This window comes from Lactuca virosa, chromosome 4, assembly GCF_052849685.1.
Source record: "Lactuca virosa cultivar CGN04683 chromosome 4, Lactuca_virosa_CGN04683_v6, whole genome shotgun sequence".
Lineage (NCBI taxonomy): Eukaryota > Viridiplantae > Streptophyta > Magnoliopsida > Asterales > Asteraceae > Lactuca > Lactuca virosa.
The window spans coordinates 523,488,135-523,508,111 of NC_136429.1; the positions used below are offsets into that span (position 1 = coordinate 523,488,135).

A 19,977-nucleotide genomic window follows, 5' to 3' on the forward strand; every position below is an offset into this window, starting at 1 on the left:
ATAAAGAACGTAAAAAACGGAGCTCGTATGCGAAAGATACGAATTTTTAAAGTTTAGACTCGAATTTGCGAAGTCTGGTGATGACGTGGCAAGATCCTAGCCGTTGCTTGCTGATCACGCCTCGCTTCGGATGAAGGACACGTTGCCCTTCGCTACGCCCCGCGTCCGAGGTTGATTACCCCCCGCGTACCCCAGCCTTATCCCTTCCGAGTCCGAGTGCAAGCCAGCTGGTGCGAGCTGGCATCCTCATCCGAACTACGCCCAGCGTAGTGTTGCTGAACGCGCAACGTAGTCCGAAGCCAGCATCCTATAAATAGCTGCGAGATTTCTCGGATTTTCCACACCATTCTCCTTCTCTCTCTAAAATACTTTCTCTCTTTAAGGGTTTTAACCCCCCAAACCCTAGGAAAAACCCCTAGCACCCAAAGGAAGCCCCGAGGCTCGCGGAGTCCCGAGAAAAAGGGTCTTTCGGTTCGGAAACGCTGCTCCAAGCGAAGCCCGGTTTTCTTTAAAATTCGTTGTAAGTGAGCTACGCCTACGCAATTTTTAATATAACTTTTAAATAATTATAGTAACGTTATTAGGTCCTTAAAATAATTATTTGGGCTATTATTATGAGTTATATTGAGTGTTATTTAACGCTTATATAATAATAATAATAATAATAATAATAATAATAATAATAGCTAGACTATTAATTAGTCGCGGTTAACGTTAGACTAAACCCTAGTGGTATTGATACTAGGTTTTGTCGAGGGAAATTGTTTTAAGAAGTAACGAAGCGATGTTCGAGTACAGAGTCACCACCTTCCAGGTGAGTGCATAGTTACTTTCATCTTACACATAGATATGATGTATTTTATTTAAATTACGTGTTATGTGTGCATATTGTCTGAATACTTGTTGTCTATGTTGGGTGAAAGATTTGTATACATGTTTTAAATGATTTAAACTGTATATGTATTTTATATCTACAAATATGTTGGGTATAACATGGGTAGATGAATGATGAGAGATAAAAGATGATGTGAGTAAACATTGGTAGCTATAAACTTAGTGCCCAATAAATAAACACCGGCACCTATGGACTTAGTGCCTATTGGACAAACGATGGTAGCTATGGACTTAGTACCTATTAGGTAAACATAGGTAGCTATGGACTTAGTACTTGTTAGGTGTTGGTAGCTATGGATTTAGTACCTGGTAGCTATGGACTTAGTACCTGTTAGATAAACGTTGGTAGCTATGGACTTAGTACCTACACTGGTAGCTATGGATTTAGTACCCGATGAAGGAACTTTTGCAGCTATGGAATTAGTGCATTGGCAGCTATGGACTTAGTGCCGACCTTATAACCCTGGAAGCAAGGGACTTCGGAATAAACGAATAGATGACTCTTAGGGTAGACCCTTGAGAGTAAGGAAGATAATGGGGATGGGTAAATGGGGTTGATTGTTTGTTGTTTAAACATAATAATTATATTATTGTGGGTTGAAAGCCCTATGTACTCACCAGGTTTCCCAACCTGACCCACTCAAGCTTATTTGTATCACAGGTGTCGATATGAAGCTACTTTACACTGAGGGATTTAAAAGAGATGTAGATCACTTGTGTAAATGAATGTAAGTTCTGTTTATGCTTATGTTTCTGTATTGACGATGACATCCCAAATGTTTTAAAATGGATAAAAATACATTTCTTGGGAAATGTTTTGATAACGTATTTATCATGTTTTTCTGCGAACAAATTCCGCAACATTTTTATTAAAAGAGGTACTCTGATTTTTATAAAGCATAAACAAAATCGGTCTTTTCTGGCCGTGAAAAAATTGTTGGGTTTTGAGCATTCTAACACTCCTATGGTGTACATGCAACCCTATAAACCTTGGATCTATGTTTTCTCTATTATACGTGCAAATATTAACTATTCCAAGGTTTCATCCTAACTAGCATATTATGAAGCACCTATACTACAAAGTTCTAGTTAGATGACATACCTTTTGATGTAGCTTGATGTCTTCAAGCTTTAAGAGCTTAGCCCCAATAGTGTGGAAGCCTCAAATGGAATCACAAATCACCAAAACACCTTGGAAGAACTTGAGAGAATATGTATGCACACTAAAATCGGCCCACTCTTATTTTCACATACTTGTGCCAATTTTGTGAGCCAAGGACCCCTTTATATATTATGGAGGATTAGGGTTACATCCATGTAAACCCTAATACCCATGACCTTTCATTTACATAGGATCCATGGGTTAAAAGCTCCATGGACCATCCATGAAAGCTTAGCCCAACCTAAATGAACTTGGCCCATTCCATATATATAAGAGTCCATATTTAATTAGTTCTTTTTGATCACTTAATTAATTCTAAATTAATTCTTGATCAATACTAATTAAATAATATGATTCCATATTAATATATTAGAACTTATAATATATTAATATAAATCATAAATATACTATTCTCAAAAGACTATCCATATAAATTGTGCCGGTGAAGTGCAACCCAAATGGACCATGCCGGGTCGGGTCAAGTACATACCAAATATAGTTATGGACTTAGACATTAATCCAACAGTCTCCCACTTGGATAAGTCTAAAACTATTATTGAGTATGACTTCAAAACCTAACTGGCAATCGTAGCTCTTAAAGCCGCTGTCGAACTCTGACCTTGTCAATGACTTGTCCATTAGATAAGGGATCATATATTCCTCCATTCTAGATATCATATGGAATGAGACATGGATTATAATCATTCTCTCTGTCCATTTGTTGTTTCCTGATTTTCGATTTATGATGACTGACTGATTGAACAAATCAAATCAGTCCTGGCTTAGCCAAGCACTCACATGTGTCATCGCTAAATCATCGAGAGGCCCACAGATATCGCTTTTATCCCGAAGGTAAAAGGAATGGATAAACTTCAACTCATATGGCTTGTTCTACTACTTGTTGAATCATACACAAAGGTACGTTTTATAACATCGAGTTACCAAATGTGTTTTCGTGCAATCAATGTATAACCAACTCATAGTAACAACTCATATCTCTAGGTTTGAAGAATATAAGATATTATCGTCTCATGATCACTCATGATAAAATCCATGAAGTGATTCAAATGAGCGCGGGTTGAATCCAATACTCAGAACTTATGAGCACTCATGAGTGTTGTAGCACCACTTTGTCCACTAACTTGGACCTCTACAAACCAACCCATGACAGTCTTGATTCATATCTACTTCCAACATATGATCGACTGTGGATGGTTTGAATAACTTAATCATTCAGGAAGAGCGACTTAGTTATTCTGGAAGTCAAAACATGCAAAGTGAAACACAAGAATAAATGAATCAAATATGGTATCAAACCCTATGAATATAAATAAACACTTTTATTTATCACCATACTGATTACTCATTATTCATTGTTTCGGTTTTATCAACTTTATACTTGAATTAAAAACACTAGTTGTCCCATGCTCCAAGCATGTACACTATGTTTTTCTTAAACAATAGCTTTGCCATACACCAAGTATGCACTCTATGTTTGTCTATGATCCTTACTTTGTGAAATAAACCAATTGAACATAATTTCAATGATTCTAATTTCACACTCCCAAATCCTTATCGAAAAATGTGAGAATTTCAAATTCCTATCATTTATCGAAATCTGTTTAGATTTTAAACTTATATGCACTGACCCTCCTGTAATGAATATGTACAAAGTCACAAAGACTTGTTAACAGTCATTATAAGGTATTCCAATGGAGATCAACTCCATGGAAACTAAGTCTCATATTCAAAGTACATTGCTTTGGACATGCTTCTTGCATTAAGTTTTCTAATCTTACACAGATAACTTCCACATATGGAGACAACTCCATATTCTCATTTTGACTATCACTTCTGAATAAGAGATGCCTATTTTCAGAATATGTCAATTTGGTCCTTCCAAAATTAGCACTATACTTCCAACTGTCCCTGAGCAACCAATCTTTGGTAAACCTCAGATTGTCCTCGACAATTGCTTAATCATTTTAGTCATATCCAATTCTAGACTTTTTCCCTTCTTAATGCCTCTGGGCATTTGGAAAAATTTAGAAATGACAAATATTATAGCACATGCAATCGATCCTGTACCCAAAGCAAATGGTACACGATTCATGATGTCTCACATAAAGACATGATTCTAGACCAGTCTTTTGCTACAATATTTTTATTTGCCATGTTTTCAAAATTTGACTATGAAGAGGGATGCCGTAATCATAATCGAATTTTGAGAACGCAATATATAGAATTTCCTTAAGTTGAACCAATCCAACATGAAATTCATATATATATTCTTGACTAAAGATGATTAAGGTCTCAATCTAAGCCTTTAGAACTGAAATGAAGTATATCCTCTCCCTTAATTATAGCAAAACAACTTTTTCAATCCCTGCAGCCTCACGAATTGAAACTTTTGTTTTCTATAATTAACATTGCTAACTTGCAACACTAACAATAATTATCATGCTCCCACTAGCTTTGACATGTACTCACAAATCAGCTGGACTTCTAGAAATCAATACTTTATTGACTTCCTTACCAAAGTTCAAATTTCTGATACGAGATGCTTTGATAAAGCTTTATCAAAATCATACACCTTTCCTTAGATAGCATGCATGTGTGTCTAAACAATTTCAGAACTATGAAAAGGGATGCCGTAATCATAGTCTCAATTGTTTAGACCTTTTGCCATCTGCTTCAAATCTACTTGGTGGAAGTGTTTCCTCACCATCTTTTTCATGAATCGGAGAGAAACCTTATGACCCTTAGATTTTATGGTGTATGTGTTCTTATCCATGTGAATCGTCAAAACCATAGTCACAAGACAAGGATAATGACAAATCCAAACTCGTATGGACTGAACTTATGCAATCTTAACTTCTTGCCACCTGGCAGTACAGGGCCTGCCATTGCTTCCAAGTTGTTATGCAACCAATTGAGAACTTTCAGAACTCCTATGCAAAGCCAACTTTAACTGGAATGGGCACAGAATATGTCAACACGATAGGTTATAAACCTCAAGTCGTGTGCTAGTGAAGAACCTCAGGTTTTATTCTTGATTAGTTCTTGAAATTCTTTTTAGGATCTTTAAGACTCCCACTATCCTCTTGACATATAAGACTATCTTGCCAAATATTCAAGAGATAGTGCGGATTCTTTATCAAGACAAACACTTCACACAATTGGCCTTAGTTGGTCTTTGTTTTATCCAAAACATCACAACTTACCAATTTCAAATGTACAAGAGTAGGACACTTTTACTCTTACATTTGACAAGTGTTTTAAACCTTTCTTTAAGATATGTCACTCAAGTTACAATCTTGGAGTATGACTCTAAGAATTGTTTTGGAACGAAGTATGACTCATCTTCCTGATCTAACCATTTCAACAATTCATGACTCCTCTTCTTAGTCATAAGAATGCACTAAGATGACCTTTAGAGGACTAATTGTGATATGATTTCTAAATCATTAAGATGATCACAAACATGATACTAAAGTACTCTCCCATCTTTTCAGATTTGAGAAACTTTTATCTTTCTGCCTAATTTGATTCTTCCCATTCGTTCTGCCATACATTGAGACTTTTCCAATGTTTTAGAATTATACTTAAACTTGTAAGTATAACCATATTTACTAAACTTTAGTAAATCAAATAGTCTTAACGAGCTTTGTGGTGGACATGACCAGTGCACAAGAATGTGTACTCGATCCCTTTAGTCCTTCACTTGACTCACACATCTATGTGAACAAGTAATTAGTCTTGATTTTCCAATGCTTGAAAGTTCTCATTCATCATACTATTCAACTTGCATGATTCCAAGTTTCGGTCCAATTGAAACTTGGGCGATGAGGAACTTTCCTGATTTGGTAAATTTAGACACTACCACAAATGAAAGAATCAAATCCATTTTCCAATATTGCTGTCAGTGGAATCATATAAGCAACAATTTTCCACAAATGCCATTGTAAGGATACTTCAAATAAATAAAATTAAACAATTTTCTTTTATTTTAAAACTTTGCGGAAAAACTTATCCTTACAATCCACATGGAAAATTGTTGTTATCTATTCCTTAGCAATATATCATAACTTCTTAAGCAACTGCTCAAAATTCTGATGCGATCAAAATCCACCTTCGCGATCAGAATCAACATATACTTCCTTTAAGATTTCTCTCTATTCTTTGATTCTTAAAACATCAACATGTGACCCAGTCACATCATGTAATGAGGATCTCAGAATAGAACTTAACAGAGTTAGATAATGGGCTCTACCTGATGTAGAGTCAAACTTATTGACTTTAACATCCTTAGGTAAATTTGGCAGCTTTGCAATCAACGCCCCTTCCTTTGGCAAAATAAACATATGGACCCTTTGGTAATGGGACTATCTCAGACTTAGTCTTTCTCTTTACCATTTGGTCAACCGGGTTAACTATGGCCAATCCCTTTCCATTGGGAAGAGAATGCTTTTTCTGGATTTCCAGTGTCACCATTGTCACTGTCCATAAAGTTTTTGGGAAGTTGATCTTCTAATCAAATTTGCTTTACTATCGTTCCAAATCATTGCTGATTCAGCAGCACCAAGCAAATAGATATGATCATTAAGGTTCATGTCATAGTCTGTTTCATAGTAGTCCCAAAGGAACTCACTATGTGACTTAGAAAGTGATTGAACATCCAACTTTCTCAAGACTTTGACACCCAACTCTCCCGGCTTGTCAATATGTGACTTCATCTCTAAGATGTGATCACACATAGACCTTGCTTGCCATTAGGGCTTGAGTGACCTTGAACTTGTGGGTTAGGGAGAATAATTGGAGGAGGTGGAGGAAGAGAAGTATGACTTCCATGAGCCAAACTCGGGAGGTCATATTCATTAGGAAAGCTTGGTTTGGGAAGATCATTGTTGTCTAAACCAGACATCAACAATGGGAGAAATTCACGTAAAGTTGATTTAAGTCCTTAATATAACACCCAATATGATATATTAAGGCTATGACCCAACAAACTATTTTATAACTTGGAAGAGGGATGCCGTAATCCAAGCTATAAAATATTTGAAGGTAGGTGAATGACGATTCACCAATTTCCACCAAGATAAACGAAATGTATTATTAGGTTTTAATTGGTTTTGAAACTCCTAGACTCTTTTGAGATTCATTGAACTTTTCAATGGCATGTTTCAATCTCGAGTGTGCCCTTCAGGTTTTGTGACTGGGATGCCGAGGATCACAAAACAAGGTGTGAAGTAACCATGCAAATATACTTGGTACCCTTAATATTTACCCCTCAATCGATGTGCCGGTTAACCACACACGCTCCAACGATACTATGATAAACATTAAGTTACCCTTTGCCTACCTTGTTAAGTCCAGGTTAGTGTGCTGGTTAACCACACACGCTCCACTAACAGCTTAAACAAAGTACAAAGTGTAATTTCATGGATTAACACCTTATTCACATTTTCCTAAGTAACTAAGATTGGGAATTTATAAGTGTTTAGTTACTTAGTATTTATCATTATACTTATAATGAAGGGAGAATTATAGTCCTTGTCCTACCTGTTCGGCTAACGACCCTCTACCGGTCAAGGAAGCGGTGAGTGAGAGTGGACACCCATTAAACTGTCATTTTATAGGCAATAACCTTATACCCCCCTTATAGACCGGCTTCGTGAATGAGGCCTACTAATGGTAAGACGACTTGCTCTTATACATATAATATATTAAACTTTTAATATTATAATAGTATAAGGGTGTATTTTAGACATTTAAAATACTTGGTGGTTTAATCTATTAATTAAACTAGACTTTTAATTTAATTAAACTCAAACCATATATTTATGGATTAATAATACTCTTTTAATTAAACGCTTTAATTAACTATTAATAAAGTCCATAAGAGTTAATTTGAACTATTCAACAAAACATCATAATTCCAATTATTAAACTCAAAATTAAAACCATTTAATTAATTGTTTAAGTTATGAACCCAAGAGTTTTAGAATTCAATTCTTTTTTTCATAAATTTTTTTTCTCAAATTCCAAAACTTGAAGGCATGTTTTATAATTCTTGAAAACCTTTGGATTCCATAACTTATGGAATTAATGGTGTTTTATGATGAAACTTTCCATGTTCCATAACTTAAGAACAAATTATGGAATTCTTTAAAACATTAACACCAAATTTTGTAACTCCATAAAAACTTTGAATCAATTTTTTTTTTAAAAAAAAACTTTCATATCCATAACTTATGGAAGTTTCAAAAACCCTTAAGATCACAACTTTAAAAAAAAAACTTTTGAGCTCCAAAATTTTATGACAAAATATGTAACTCCTTAAAACATTTAGATCAAACTTTTAAAACTAATAAAATAATCATATCATTTTATCTTTTACTAAATTTGACCTAATTCAACTCATATAATAAATGATTCAAATTTTACAAATAATTCGTTTTTCACAAAACAAGTAATTATCTTAAAATTTGACAAACGTCATGTTTTTTTTTTCCTTTTTTTTTCAACTTGAAAATAAAACATTTGCGTCAATATAACAGAAAACAACCCATGGCTCTGATACCACTGTTGGGTTTTGAGCATTCTAACACTCCTATGGTGTTCATGCAACCCTATAAACCTTGGATCTATGTTTTCTCTATTATACATGCAAATATTAACTATTCCAAGGTTTCATCCTAACTAGCATATTATGAAGCACCTATACTACAAAGTTCTAGTTAGATGACATACCTTTTGATGTAGCTTGATGTCTTCAAGCTTTAAGAGCTTAGCCCCAATAGTGTGGAAGCCTCAAATGGAATCACAAATCACCAAAACACCTTGGAAGAACTTGAGAGAATATGTATGCACACTAAAATCGGCCCACTCTTATTTTCACATACTTGTGCCAATTTTGTGAGCCAAGGACCCCTTTATATATTATGGAGGATTAGGGTTACATCCATGTAAACCCTAATACCCATGACCTTTCATTTACATAGGATCCATGGGTTAAAAGCTCCATGGACCATCCATGAAAGCTTAGCCCAACCTAAATGAACTTGGCCCATTCCATATATATAAGAGTCCATATTTAATTAGTTCTTTTTGATCACTTAATTAATTCTAAATTAATTCTTGATCAATACTAATTAAATAATATGATTCCATATTAATATATTAGACCTTATAATATATTAATATAAATCATAAATATACTATTCTCAAAAGACTATCCATATAAATTGTGCCGGTGAAGTGCAACCCAAATGGACCATGCCGGGTCGGGTCAAGTACATACCAAATATAGTTATGGACTTAGACATTAATCCAACAAAAATGGGGATGTCACACCCACTGTAGCTAGCAGCAAGGTGTAGGATTGTCAATCCCGTATAGATCTATACACAAACTCACGCTCTCCCTCCTGGAGACTCTGGTTACAAAACGTGACACAACAAGTATATTGATGTGCCATGAAGTAGAGGCTCACATTATTGTTATCTTGTTCTTATTATAGTATGTATGAACTGACTCAAGTATGAACTGACTCATGTAAGTTTCACTGATCTAGACGTAGAAAGTAGTAACCCTCTAAACTATACCTATTATAGTTTACTAGTATGTTTGTTTGAATTGTTACTGACTTGTAGAAAAGACTCAATTATCTACTGAGTTAAGCATGTACTTTTAAAACGGAGTTTTATAAACAACAATTTAACATTTCTTAAAAGAGTTTTTGAATTGATTTAATAACTTATAAAAGCATAAGAATTTCTTTAATGTGATGGCTATCACAGGTAAATATTAACACAATATTATTGTGTTCAACTTGTATTCCCCCCTTAAAAGCATTTAAAAACATTTAAAAGATAGATTATGGGGGTATGAACTCACCTTATGTGGGTGATTCAATTGAAGATTCGAATAAGGATGATAAGTTCCACGAATGAAGTCCCGAGGCACAAACGAGTCCTAAATGACATATAATGATACATATTGGCATGTAATTAGTGAATCTAACTACAAAGGTGATTGGGAAACAACCTAGGATGCAAGAATAACTCACCAAAAGAGTGCTAGAAGCAAGTTAGGAGGCTGAAAGGGTGTTCACGGCTGGGCTGAAGGTGTTCACGGCCCTCTTAAGGTTCACGGCCCAAATTGAAGAATGGTTCACGACCCAATGAAGGTTCACGCCCTAGGGAGGGTTCACGGCCCAGAAATGGTGAAGAACACTTGAAGGTCTTGTTGTTTGGTGAGTGTTTGAAGTCTCTTTGATGTATTCCAAGAAGATGGTAACGAAAAGGGATGAAAAATAGTGAAAGATGAAGTTCTTGTGGATGATACTTGAGAGAGAATTGAGAGGATCACTGCCAGGATTGACGAAAATGAGGTAAAATGCATCAAACACTTATATATAACGAGGTGATTGTGGCCGAGGAGTTCATGGCCGTGAACCGAGGGTTCACGGTCCGAAGCCGTTCACGGCCTCATTCACGGTCCGAGGTCTTGGTCCTGTTTAAGGTTGCGAAGCTTCTCAATTCCTTATGCTTTTCTCTTCCAAACTATAACACACTTAGTTACTAGGTTTAGAACTTGTAAAACAATAATCCATCTAATTTAAGATAATGGAAGGAATAAGTTTGACCAAAGTTGACTTTTAAGAATAAAATTTTCGGGTTATGACATAACGACCCAAAAACAATGATAAAATTTTTCGTTTTAAAAACCATTAGTTCCATACATCAGATATCTCAAAGTATACCACAATACAAAATGTGAAAATCATCAGAGTAGAAATAATCATAAGCATGGAATCATGAGGGGGATGTCGTGCCATTACGTCGGGCCCTTCCCTTTTGTACCGGAAGTACCTGAAACTATAAACATAAACTGTAAGCATAAAGCTTAGTAAGTTCCCCAAAGTACCACATACCAAACATACAGTTGGGCCCAACCTTAGGGTATATTCCAACCCAATATACAATCATGGGCCCAACCCTAGGGCCCAGCCCTGGGGTTTATTTCAACCCGATCATACAATAATGGGCCCAACCCTGGGGTTTATTTCAACCCAATCATACAAACATGCAAGAGTCATAAAGACAACTAGCATCCTACATACACAATTCAGTGGGCCGACATTGGTGCATTCGACCCACAAGCACAGTGAGAAGACTTACCTCAAAATGAAGATAACAGAATCACACACGTGCTTGCTGCTACAAGGGATCCTCACACTGAACACATCCAAAACCCACCCTAATTAATAATTAGGGTAATAACCCATAATCAAGGTCCAAATCATATCTCTCTTACTAAGGGTAAAATACCATTCTACCCTTTTCCTAACTAGACCCAATTAAGCATGGGCCAAGGCCCAAAATGCACTTGTGGGAGTACGCCGTGCATACTCCCCCATTACGCCCTGTGTACTGGGTTACCACAGAAAAGGAAACGAGCAAAACTCGTTACGCCCTGCGTACTCATAGGTTACGCTGCATAATCCTCTGTTGTCCAAAACCACTTTTAAGCTCTTAATACTTAAAGACAATACGTTCAACTCATAGATCTTAATCTTAGGAAGGTCTTAAATGATAAAGTCGACAAATTTAAGCTTTTGCATGGGCTAATAGAGCCCAAATCCAAACCCTAAGTCCATAATACTCTTTAATAACCTCAAACTCTTGCATGAGTGAGAAATAGCAACATAGACTTCATTTTTATGACACAAGTTCCTTAAAAACAACATAAAGTGACAAACTTGAGCTCTGGAGTAGCTTTTACTCATAAGAACCAAACCATGGGACCAAAAGTTATGCAAAACTAAACCCTAGTGTATATCTAAACCATAGAACCATAAAGGTTTGAGATTTATACCTCCAGAAGTTGGCAGATGAAAAGAAAACTCTGGATCTACAAGCTCTAAGCCCACCAATCAGCAATAATGAACTCCTTCTTATTCTGCAATACACCAAGAACAATCTAAAGGTCCAAAACAAGCTCTTAAGGGTCAGGGTTTTGCAATGATAGAATAAGGGAGTGGAGGCTGAAGGTAAGGAAGGTCTCAAGGGCTTAAGGTCCTTTAAATATGGTTTAAACCTTAAATATTAAGGTTTGGGATTTGCGTACTCAAAGGAGTCTACGATACCCTTTAATGAACTACGCCCGACATACCCATAGGGTACACCCCGCGTAAGGACCAGAAAAACTGTTTTTTAAACTTTAAGCCATAACTGAAAACACAGATGTTACAAACATCCGTAACACCTTCGTTGCCCACTTTTCCAAACATCGAAACAACACCAATCACTCAACCCATAACTACAACAATTAACCTCAAAACATTGTTTGAACATCAATTATACCAATGTCAACATAATGGTCAATAGAAGAACTAACACCATCACCCCATAAGTAAAAGTCATTATGGACACCTTATTTGATTACTAGAGTTTCCCGGCCAAGTATTTAGCAAGAAAAACATACTTCAGGATGATACAACTAACCCAACCAAGACACACCCCTCCTGAAAATGCTTATTTAAGGCACATATGACCCATCACCATTTGTAGTGGAGTTGTTAAGCTACACACTACCACGATACCACCCGGTACCAACATACCACACCTTAAAAAATGCGATGGTATAAAAGATACGAATGTTATGCATAAACTGAACAAGTGCACATGTAGTCTTTAAAGCTTAACCAAAGATTTTGGTGTATACACTTTTGAATCACAGTATAAGGCTCGGTTTGGCGCTAGTTTAAAAGCCTAGAAACCGAGAGCATCCACAGTTAAGACTAACTAAAAAGGAGAATTTGTTGGCTACTTTTGCATTCCCCTTTAAGAAAACAATTGTCTAATCCAATAACTCTTCCACAATTCCTACTCCACCCATATTTGATTGCCTTGAAATACACATAAACCCTATGAAGTTATGTGCATACATCCGGATTGACTATAATACCCCCTTTGGTTGTACTCCTGGGGTTAGATCTGATGATCTCGTGTGCATAGTGTTCTATCAGCTTCCCATTTATAATTTCCAATGCTTTCTTTTTTTCCCTATAGAAATTTTCTTTTGGCACTACACATATAAACTTCATATTTCAACTTTCTAACTTTCATTCTTAGCTTGACACTCAATTGTTTAAGGAAGTATTTGGCAATTCACTTTGGATTCACCAATGTAGCATGCCTAGACTCACTAATCCAAGTATGGTTTTCATCAAGTCCCTTAATATGAAAAGTATTTTCCTTTATTTATCCACGAAGGCCACAGTTTAAAGGGACAACTTTTATCTTTCTTGTCAAAATTAACCACATTTGGCTTGAAGTCTTTGAATTGAGGATTTTGCCGCCTTAAGTTGATAACAATTGACAATTGCATGATTCGTGAGATAGAAACACAATTCCTCTTTATTAGCATAACTTTTACTCTATATGTGGTTCCATGATGGGTCTTGTAAACCAAACCAAGTACCACCTTGAATTGTATCATCATCTATTTCCCTTTCATTATAAAAAATGTCATCATCTTTAATTGCTTCATAAGCAACAATTTCTTTTTCCTTTTTAACAGGGACATGACATAAGTCATAAAGAAATATATCATGGAAAACCTTCAACTACCGAGAACCTGTTTGTTCATCTGAATCATTGTCGGCTAATTCTTCATCAACCATAAATGTTTTATCCTCTGAGTCACTCAATGTTTGTTCTTACCACTCACACTCTACAAAATCAGTTGTACTTGTTATATATAAACAAAATCCAAATACGGGTCCACACAATAAGGATCGAACCATAAACCAACTAAGTCAACACAAACATACTAGGAGCCAATTTCCGATACGAGTCAAGTAATGATAAATGCACCTTTCATCCATGGGCATTTCATTTGACGGTATTAGTTCCTCTATTGGATTTTCATCCGACAATGTTGGCTTCTCCATTACCACATTCATTTGAATCTTGAATCTACTATAAGTAATAAAGAAACCCTTTATAGATTAGGCCTTGAATAAGATGATCGTCCACGATGGAGGGTTTTGAGAATAGTTAAAATGAGCGAGGCTCATTTGGCAAAGGAGTTATTGACATCCGTTGACTTGGCAGGACCTAAGGAGATATAGACGGTTACCATGAGTTAACCGGGTAACCGGTTAATTGGTGGGTATTGCAACATATTGAAAAATAAGTGTCTTATATGCAACAAAAATAAACACATTGTCAAAATTGCAAAAAAAAAAGTAAAAACATAATGACCTTTTGTGCAATTTACCCTTTATTAGATTACAAAATTTAGAATAAACCATCCGATTAATGATTAATTCTTTCCGGTGGTAAATCTAGAACAAAATATCACGTGGTTCCCAAATTAAGTGAAGCCGATAAAAAATCAACAACACTTGTGGGGGGTCAGGTCGGGTCAGGTCATGTATGATTTAATGAAATATAACTGAAAAAACCAATCAGACACCACCGATTAAAATTAAAAAAAAACAATAGAAATATAACTAAAAAAGCCAAACGATTTAATGAAAAACTAGTTGATTATTAAAACATTACTACCTTATTGTTTGATAAAAACCAAGGTTGTAAAAAACGTTCGGCGTTAGCTAGTCGGTGGATTGGGGTTAAAGGTTAATCGGTTAGGCGGAGATTAATTGGGGACCATTAATTGCTAATTTGTTGACTTTTAAAAAAATTAAATATGACTAATATCATATCAAAGTTTGTAAATACAACTAATATCATAACAAAATAGGTTAATATGATTAATACAACACTAATCATACCTAAAATATTTCCTATTGAGATAGAACTTATTTAAACTGTTAAAATTTCATCGTTTAATATTGTTTCACTCAATATGTTTGCAGAGATTAATCGCTCGACGCCCTTTAGTCGATTGAGTAGCGCCTAAGGATTAATCGGGACCTAGCCGGGATTTTTACAACAGTGATAAAAACTATATATTATATTTAACCCTATATATTTAGCAGCATAATTGCCCATTGTAACTTATTTTTTTCTCTTTTTAAAATTGTTTTTGTAAGACATTTAAAAAAAAAAAAACAAACTCAATGTAGATCTTTTTTTTTTTTAAGATAGTTCTTAATTTTTGTGGTATATATATTATAAATGAAATTGAAATTTTAGATAGGTCCTAGGACCTACCTTCTTCCTTATTAGATACGCCGTGATTCTTTCACCCCAAAAAGACAACTATTGTTCTTGGAAACTTTGTTTTTCTAAATTTGTTCCGACTACTCCTGTTCCTTAAATTTATTTGGCATCAATTTATTATAACTTAGGTTTCGTTTGGCAAATTACCTGTAAAACTAGCTTTTACGTAGTAAGTTAATTGATAAAGTAATAGTGTTCGATAAAATGTAGCTGATAAATTAAATGGAAAATGTATTATAGGACATATAAGGGTATATTTCGAAAAGTTGTGTAAAACAGATACAAGGAAATATTCGAAAAACTTGTGAAAAAAGTCCAATAAGATGATCAAGAAGCTATCTCAAACAGTCGCCTTACAATAAGCTGAACTTATATGCCAAACAAACAGAGCTTTAAAGAATCCGAATTAGAATACGATATTTAGTTTATTAAATTATAGTAATAGTTTCAAAACAAACGAATCTTTATATAACGATCGCCTCCTGTAAGTATCAACTCCTATTAACTAAACAACGATCGAAGAATTAATAAAACTTGTGTGATTAATTATACAATAACCCAAACAAAAAAACCCAACTCCGATATATCATTCTATATCCAACTGGACACTCTCCTTATGTACCAACGCCCGATTCATCTCACCAAACTCTTCACTTTCTTTCATTCCTTCAGTTTACCTGTTCCCCAATCAAATCCAACCCAACAGCAAGAAACGACAACCCTTGAAACAACAAGAAATAGAAATGGATTCCATGAGCCGATAAAAGACTTCTTGTAGCAGCAGTAAGCAATAGGAACGCAAGTGCAAGTTCTTTCCTATAAATCCTGTTCTTCTTCTTCTCAACAACAACAACCGGAATCTCTTGTTCCTTCAATTTCCCAAGCATGTCAAGTCCGGAATCAGACAAACGTCTCTGAATCTTGTCTTCACTGAAGCTTTTCGATTCCCTTTCTGCAAATGCCAAAAGATCTGATTCCGATGATCTCCCGGATTTCTTAGTGACTACCCATTCGTATGCACTTCCAAGCTGGAAAAGACCAGAGACCATGGCATTGAATTTGGTTACTGACATTGTGTTCTCAAACAACAAGTATGGCATCAAGAATGGGAATGATTTTGGTGATGGGAGAATGTTTAAGATTGACATTGTCACAGGTACGTAACAGATGACCCAAATTGGTAATTCGGCTTCGGGTATGAACATTGTTAATGGAAGAATCACACAGAAGAGGGTGAAGGAGTAAAAGGGTAGAATTAGTTTTCGTAAAAGAAAGAACAAGAAGATCATGTTTGCCTTTTTCCACTTTGATATCTGCAAAAAGATTGAAACTTTAAGGTTAATATTGTTTCTTCAAGTGTTATATATATGCAATAGAAATGAAAGTATTATAACATTCTACTTTGGCATCTTTCTACTACAATATTGCACTTTAATTTTTTTTTTCTTATTAAGGCATTGTACTTCTAAGATCTACTCAATTATAGCATTCTGATTTCCATCTTTTTTTCTTAGTAGGACATTATATTTTGGAAAATCTACCTAATTATAGCGGGATAATGACATAAAAGCCCTTAATTTTGAGAGAAATATACAGAGTTACCTTTTTGCGGATTTTAGGTTCACTAAAACCGGATATTTGCAACTTTTTTTTTTTTCAAATTTACACATTTGTGTATTTCTAGCTCATTAAAGCCCTTACGTTTGGCAGAAATGTTTGTTTTTACCCTTTTTTCTGTTTCATAAAAGCCCTTAAGTTTGCTTTTATGGTTCATTAAATCCCTTAAGTTTGGTAGAAATGTTCGATATATCCGCAAAAATGGTAAAATTGAAAGAAAAAAAAAGGTGCAAACATCCGGTTTTAGTGGAACCTAAAATCTGCACATTTCCGTCAAACTTAAGGGCTTTTAAATCATTATCCCCAATTATAGCCATAAATATATATCTTTGTATTTCGATGAAACTGCAATGATGTGGTAATTCTTTCATAGTACAATGTTGTAAACTTGTAATATGAAGAAGTGATAAAAAAAAAGTCGGAATAAAGATTATAATGAATTAGTAAATGAACCTTGGAGGAAAGGATAGCAGGAAGGCAAAGACGAAAAAGTTGCATAGGACCCGAATGCCATCGATGTTGTTGTTTCTTATAAGCTTCATAAGACTCAGGCAATTCACAAAGAACTTTAACATCATTAAGATAAATAAACTTCCATCCATTCAAATGTGCTCTAACAGCAATATCCATATCTTCAACCGTTGTTCTTTCAAGCCATCCACCCGATTCTTCCAAAGCTTTAATCCTCCAAACACCCGCTGTTCCATTGAACCCAAAGAAATTGAGAAAGTGTCCATTCACTTGTTGTTCAACTTCAAAATGGAAGCACAAATTGATGTTTTGTAGTCTTGTGAGTAAGTTTTCATCTTTGTTTACAAATGACCACCTTGCTTGAACAAGAGCCAAATCCGGTTTCCCCTAAAATCACACCAAAAAAAAAAGATAGATAATGTAAGAAATAGCAACGTATTTTTATTGATTTGTTTTTTGTTATAGTGTCTTAACTTTCATTTCTTCATGTTACAATGTACATTGGGTTAGATATTTCAAAGCACAATGTCTTGATAAGTTGTAATAGAAAGAAAGGAGAGTAGGAAAAATAAAATAAAAAATGTTATTTCTTGTCTTTAGGGAAACCACTTTTTGGAAACAATATGGTTATTGTGGAGTTTATTTGAATCAAAAAAGAACAAATGAACACCATGATCACATGGTGCATTAGGTTTTTTCCCTAGACTCACAGAAGACTAGAAAAATAAAATAAAAAATCTTTAAATGTGTGGGTTAATCATCAAAAAAGGAAAAACAAAAAAGTAAAACAGTTGCTAAATATGGAAAGTGTGGATACCCATGATCAATTATTGGTGAAAGATAGTGTTGTAGGTTTGTTACCTTAAAGTGCGGAACTGTCAGTATAAGGAAATCAGGATTAGGTTGAAAATCTGCATCTAAAATGGCAACAAATTCATAGTTTTTGACATAATCACAAGACATCGCTGAATGAAGATTTCCAGCTTTGTATCCTGTTCTAACGAATCTGTGTCTGTAGATGATGTTCACTCCTTTCTCTTTCCATGAATTCACTTCGTTTCTTATCAAAATCTGTAAAAGTTCATCGCTTGAATCATCCAAAACTTGAATCAAAATCCTGTCTTTTGGCCAATCCAATTGGCAAGCAGATGCGATTGATTGTTGATACACCTTCATTACACAAAACCCAGAAAATTAATCAGCAAAGAGATCGATAAAAAAACAAGGGTTTTTCTTAGATTTGACTGGAAAACCCTAAATTATTTGGTAAAATGGTACCTCTCTTTCATTGCACATGGGGATCTGAACAAGAACCATGGGGAAAGACGAAGGATCTTCAATGTCGTAAGATTGATCATCAATCACTGGCTTGATTTTCTTCAATTTGATCCAAAAACACCCAATCCCAAGTATGAATCTATCGAGAGATTGAATCATGAAAAGCAAAACACAGAATTGAGACAACATAGTGATGGATGGAGCAAGATAATCAGCTCTGAATGAAATCCAACACATGTAAGACAAGTGTACAAGTCCCATAGCTTCTGATGGTATAAGTTTCAAATCCCAATTTTGTAAATAAGCAATGATTTCAACAACCAAAGCGACAATAGAAATAGCAAGAAATACTCTTATGAATTTGTACATAATCTTCTCTTTATATTTGACTTCATCTTTGCTTGAATCTGATAAAGCAATGCGCTTTTTAACAGAAACAAAAGTCTTGGAAACCCCCATTGCTAACCATGGAAAGAAAGAGAGGATTCTTTGAGCTTTGAGTAAAAGCAGCCATGAAAACTGTTTCGTGCTTGCTGTTTTTTGCTTCTCAAGAAACACAGATGTTTCTGAATCATCGACTTCTACTAACGAGATGTTGCTTGGTTTGTCTATTGTGACTACCACAGAACTTGGTGCCATTTTCTTGAAGCTAAATCCACAAATCCCTGATGGGATTTTGCGATTTTGCAGACAAAAGATCTAAGAATCAAAGAAAGATCAAAAGGGTTTGCAGAGGTACAAAGATTAAGACATCATAGAAGCTTATCTGACGAAAGAAAAAGAATCGGTGAAATCTGGATCTTGAAAGCTTAAAAGACGAATGTACAGAAAGATAGAAGGATGCAGAAGTTGACTAGTCAAAATACAAAAATCTTAGAGAGAGAGAAAGAGAGATTGTACTTTGTAGTATGTAAATGGAAGGTTCAAGGAGGTGATTAGAGGCCTGCAAGTTTAAATGTGGAAGGATTTGTTTAATTTTTTCGATAGACGAGTGAGGAAGATGCCATGAGGTTTGGGTCAACTCTATCTTGGTCTCAATCATGTGCTTGTGCTATGACACAATATATGTAAATCTATGGATGCAATTTATAGCACAGATCGTAATAAATAGTAATATATTATTTTATTATATTTTAATTGTGTTCTTTGAATTTTATGGAATATTATCATGATTATTATTAGTTTTCGGGATTGATACTTGTAATTATGGAAATAAAACATGTATAGTATGCCTATTTTACATCATTGACATTTTTTGTTATGTTATTACAATGACATGATTATATAGATAAACAAAAATAATATATGCTACACAAAGAATATTTGTCTTTGCTTTTTCTCGTTGGACCGTTTCAA

The 19,977-nt window shown here is 34.9% G+C and overlaps 1 protein-coding gene across 1 annotated transcript; it reads right to left on the minus strand.

Annotated features, from left to right (window-relative positions):
- Nucleotides 1-15,661: 15,661 nt before the first annotated feature.
- LOC145109470 (xyloglucan glycosyltransferase 4-like) lies at nucleotides 15,662-19,680 on the minus strand. Its single transcript, XM_079046634.1, has 4 exons — nucleotides 18,622-19,680; nucleotides 18,205-18,513; nucleotides 17,326-17,730; nucleotides 15,662-16,568 (listed from the first exon to the last, which is right to left on the minus strand). Exons 1-4 carry the CDS (start codon nucleotides 19,258-19,260, stop codon nucleotides 15,924-15,926), a joined length of 1,998 nt encoding a protein of 665 aa, XP_078902760.1. The 5' UTR covers nucleotides 19,261-19,680; the 3' UTR covers nucleotides 15,662-15,923.
- Between the last annotated feature and the right edge of the window lie 297 nt (nucleotides 19,681-19,977).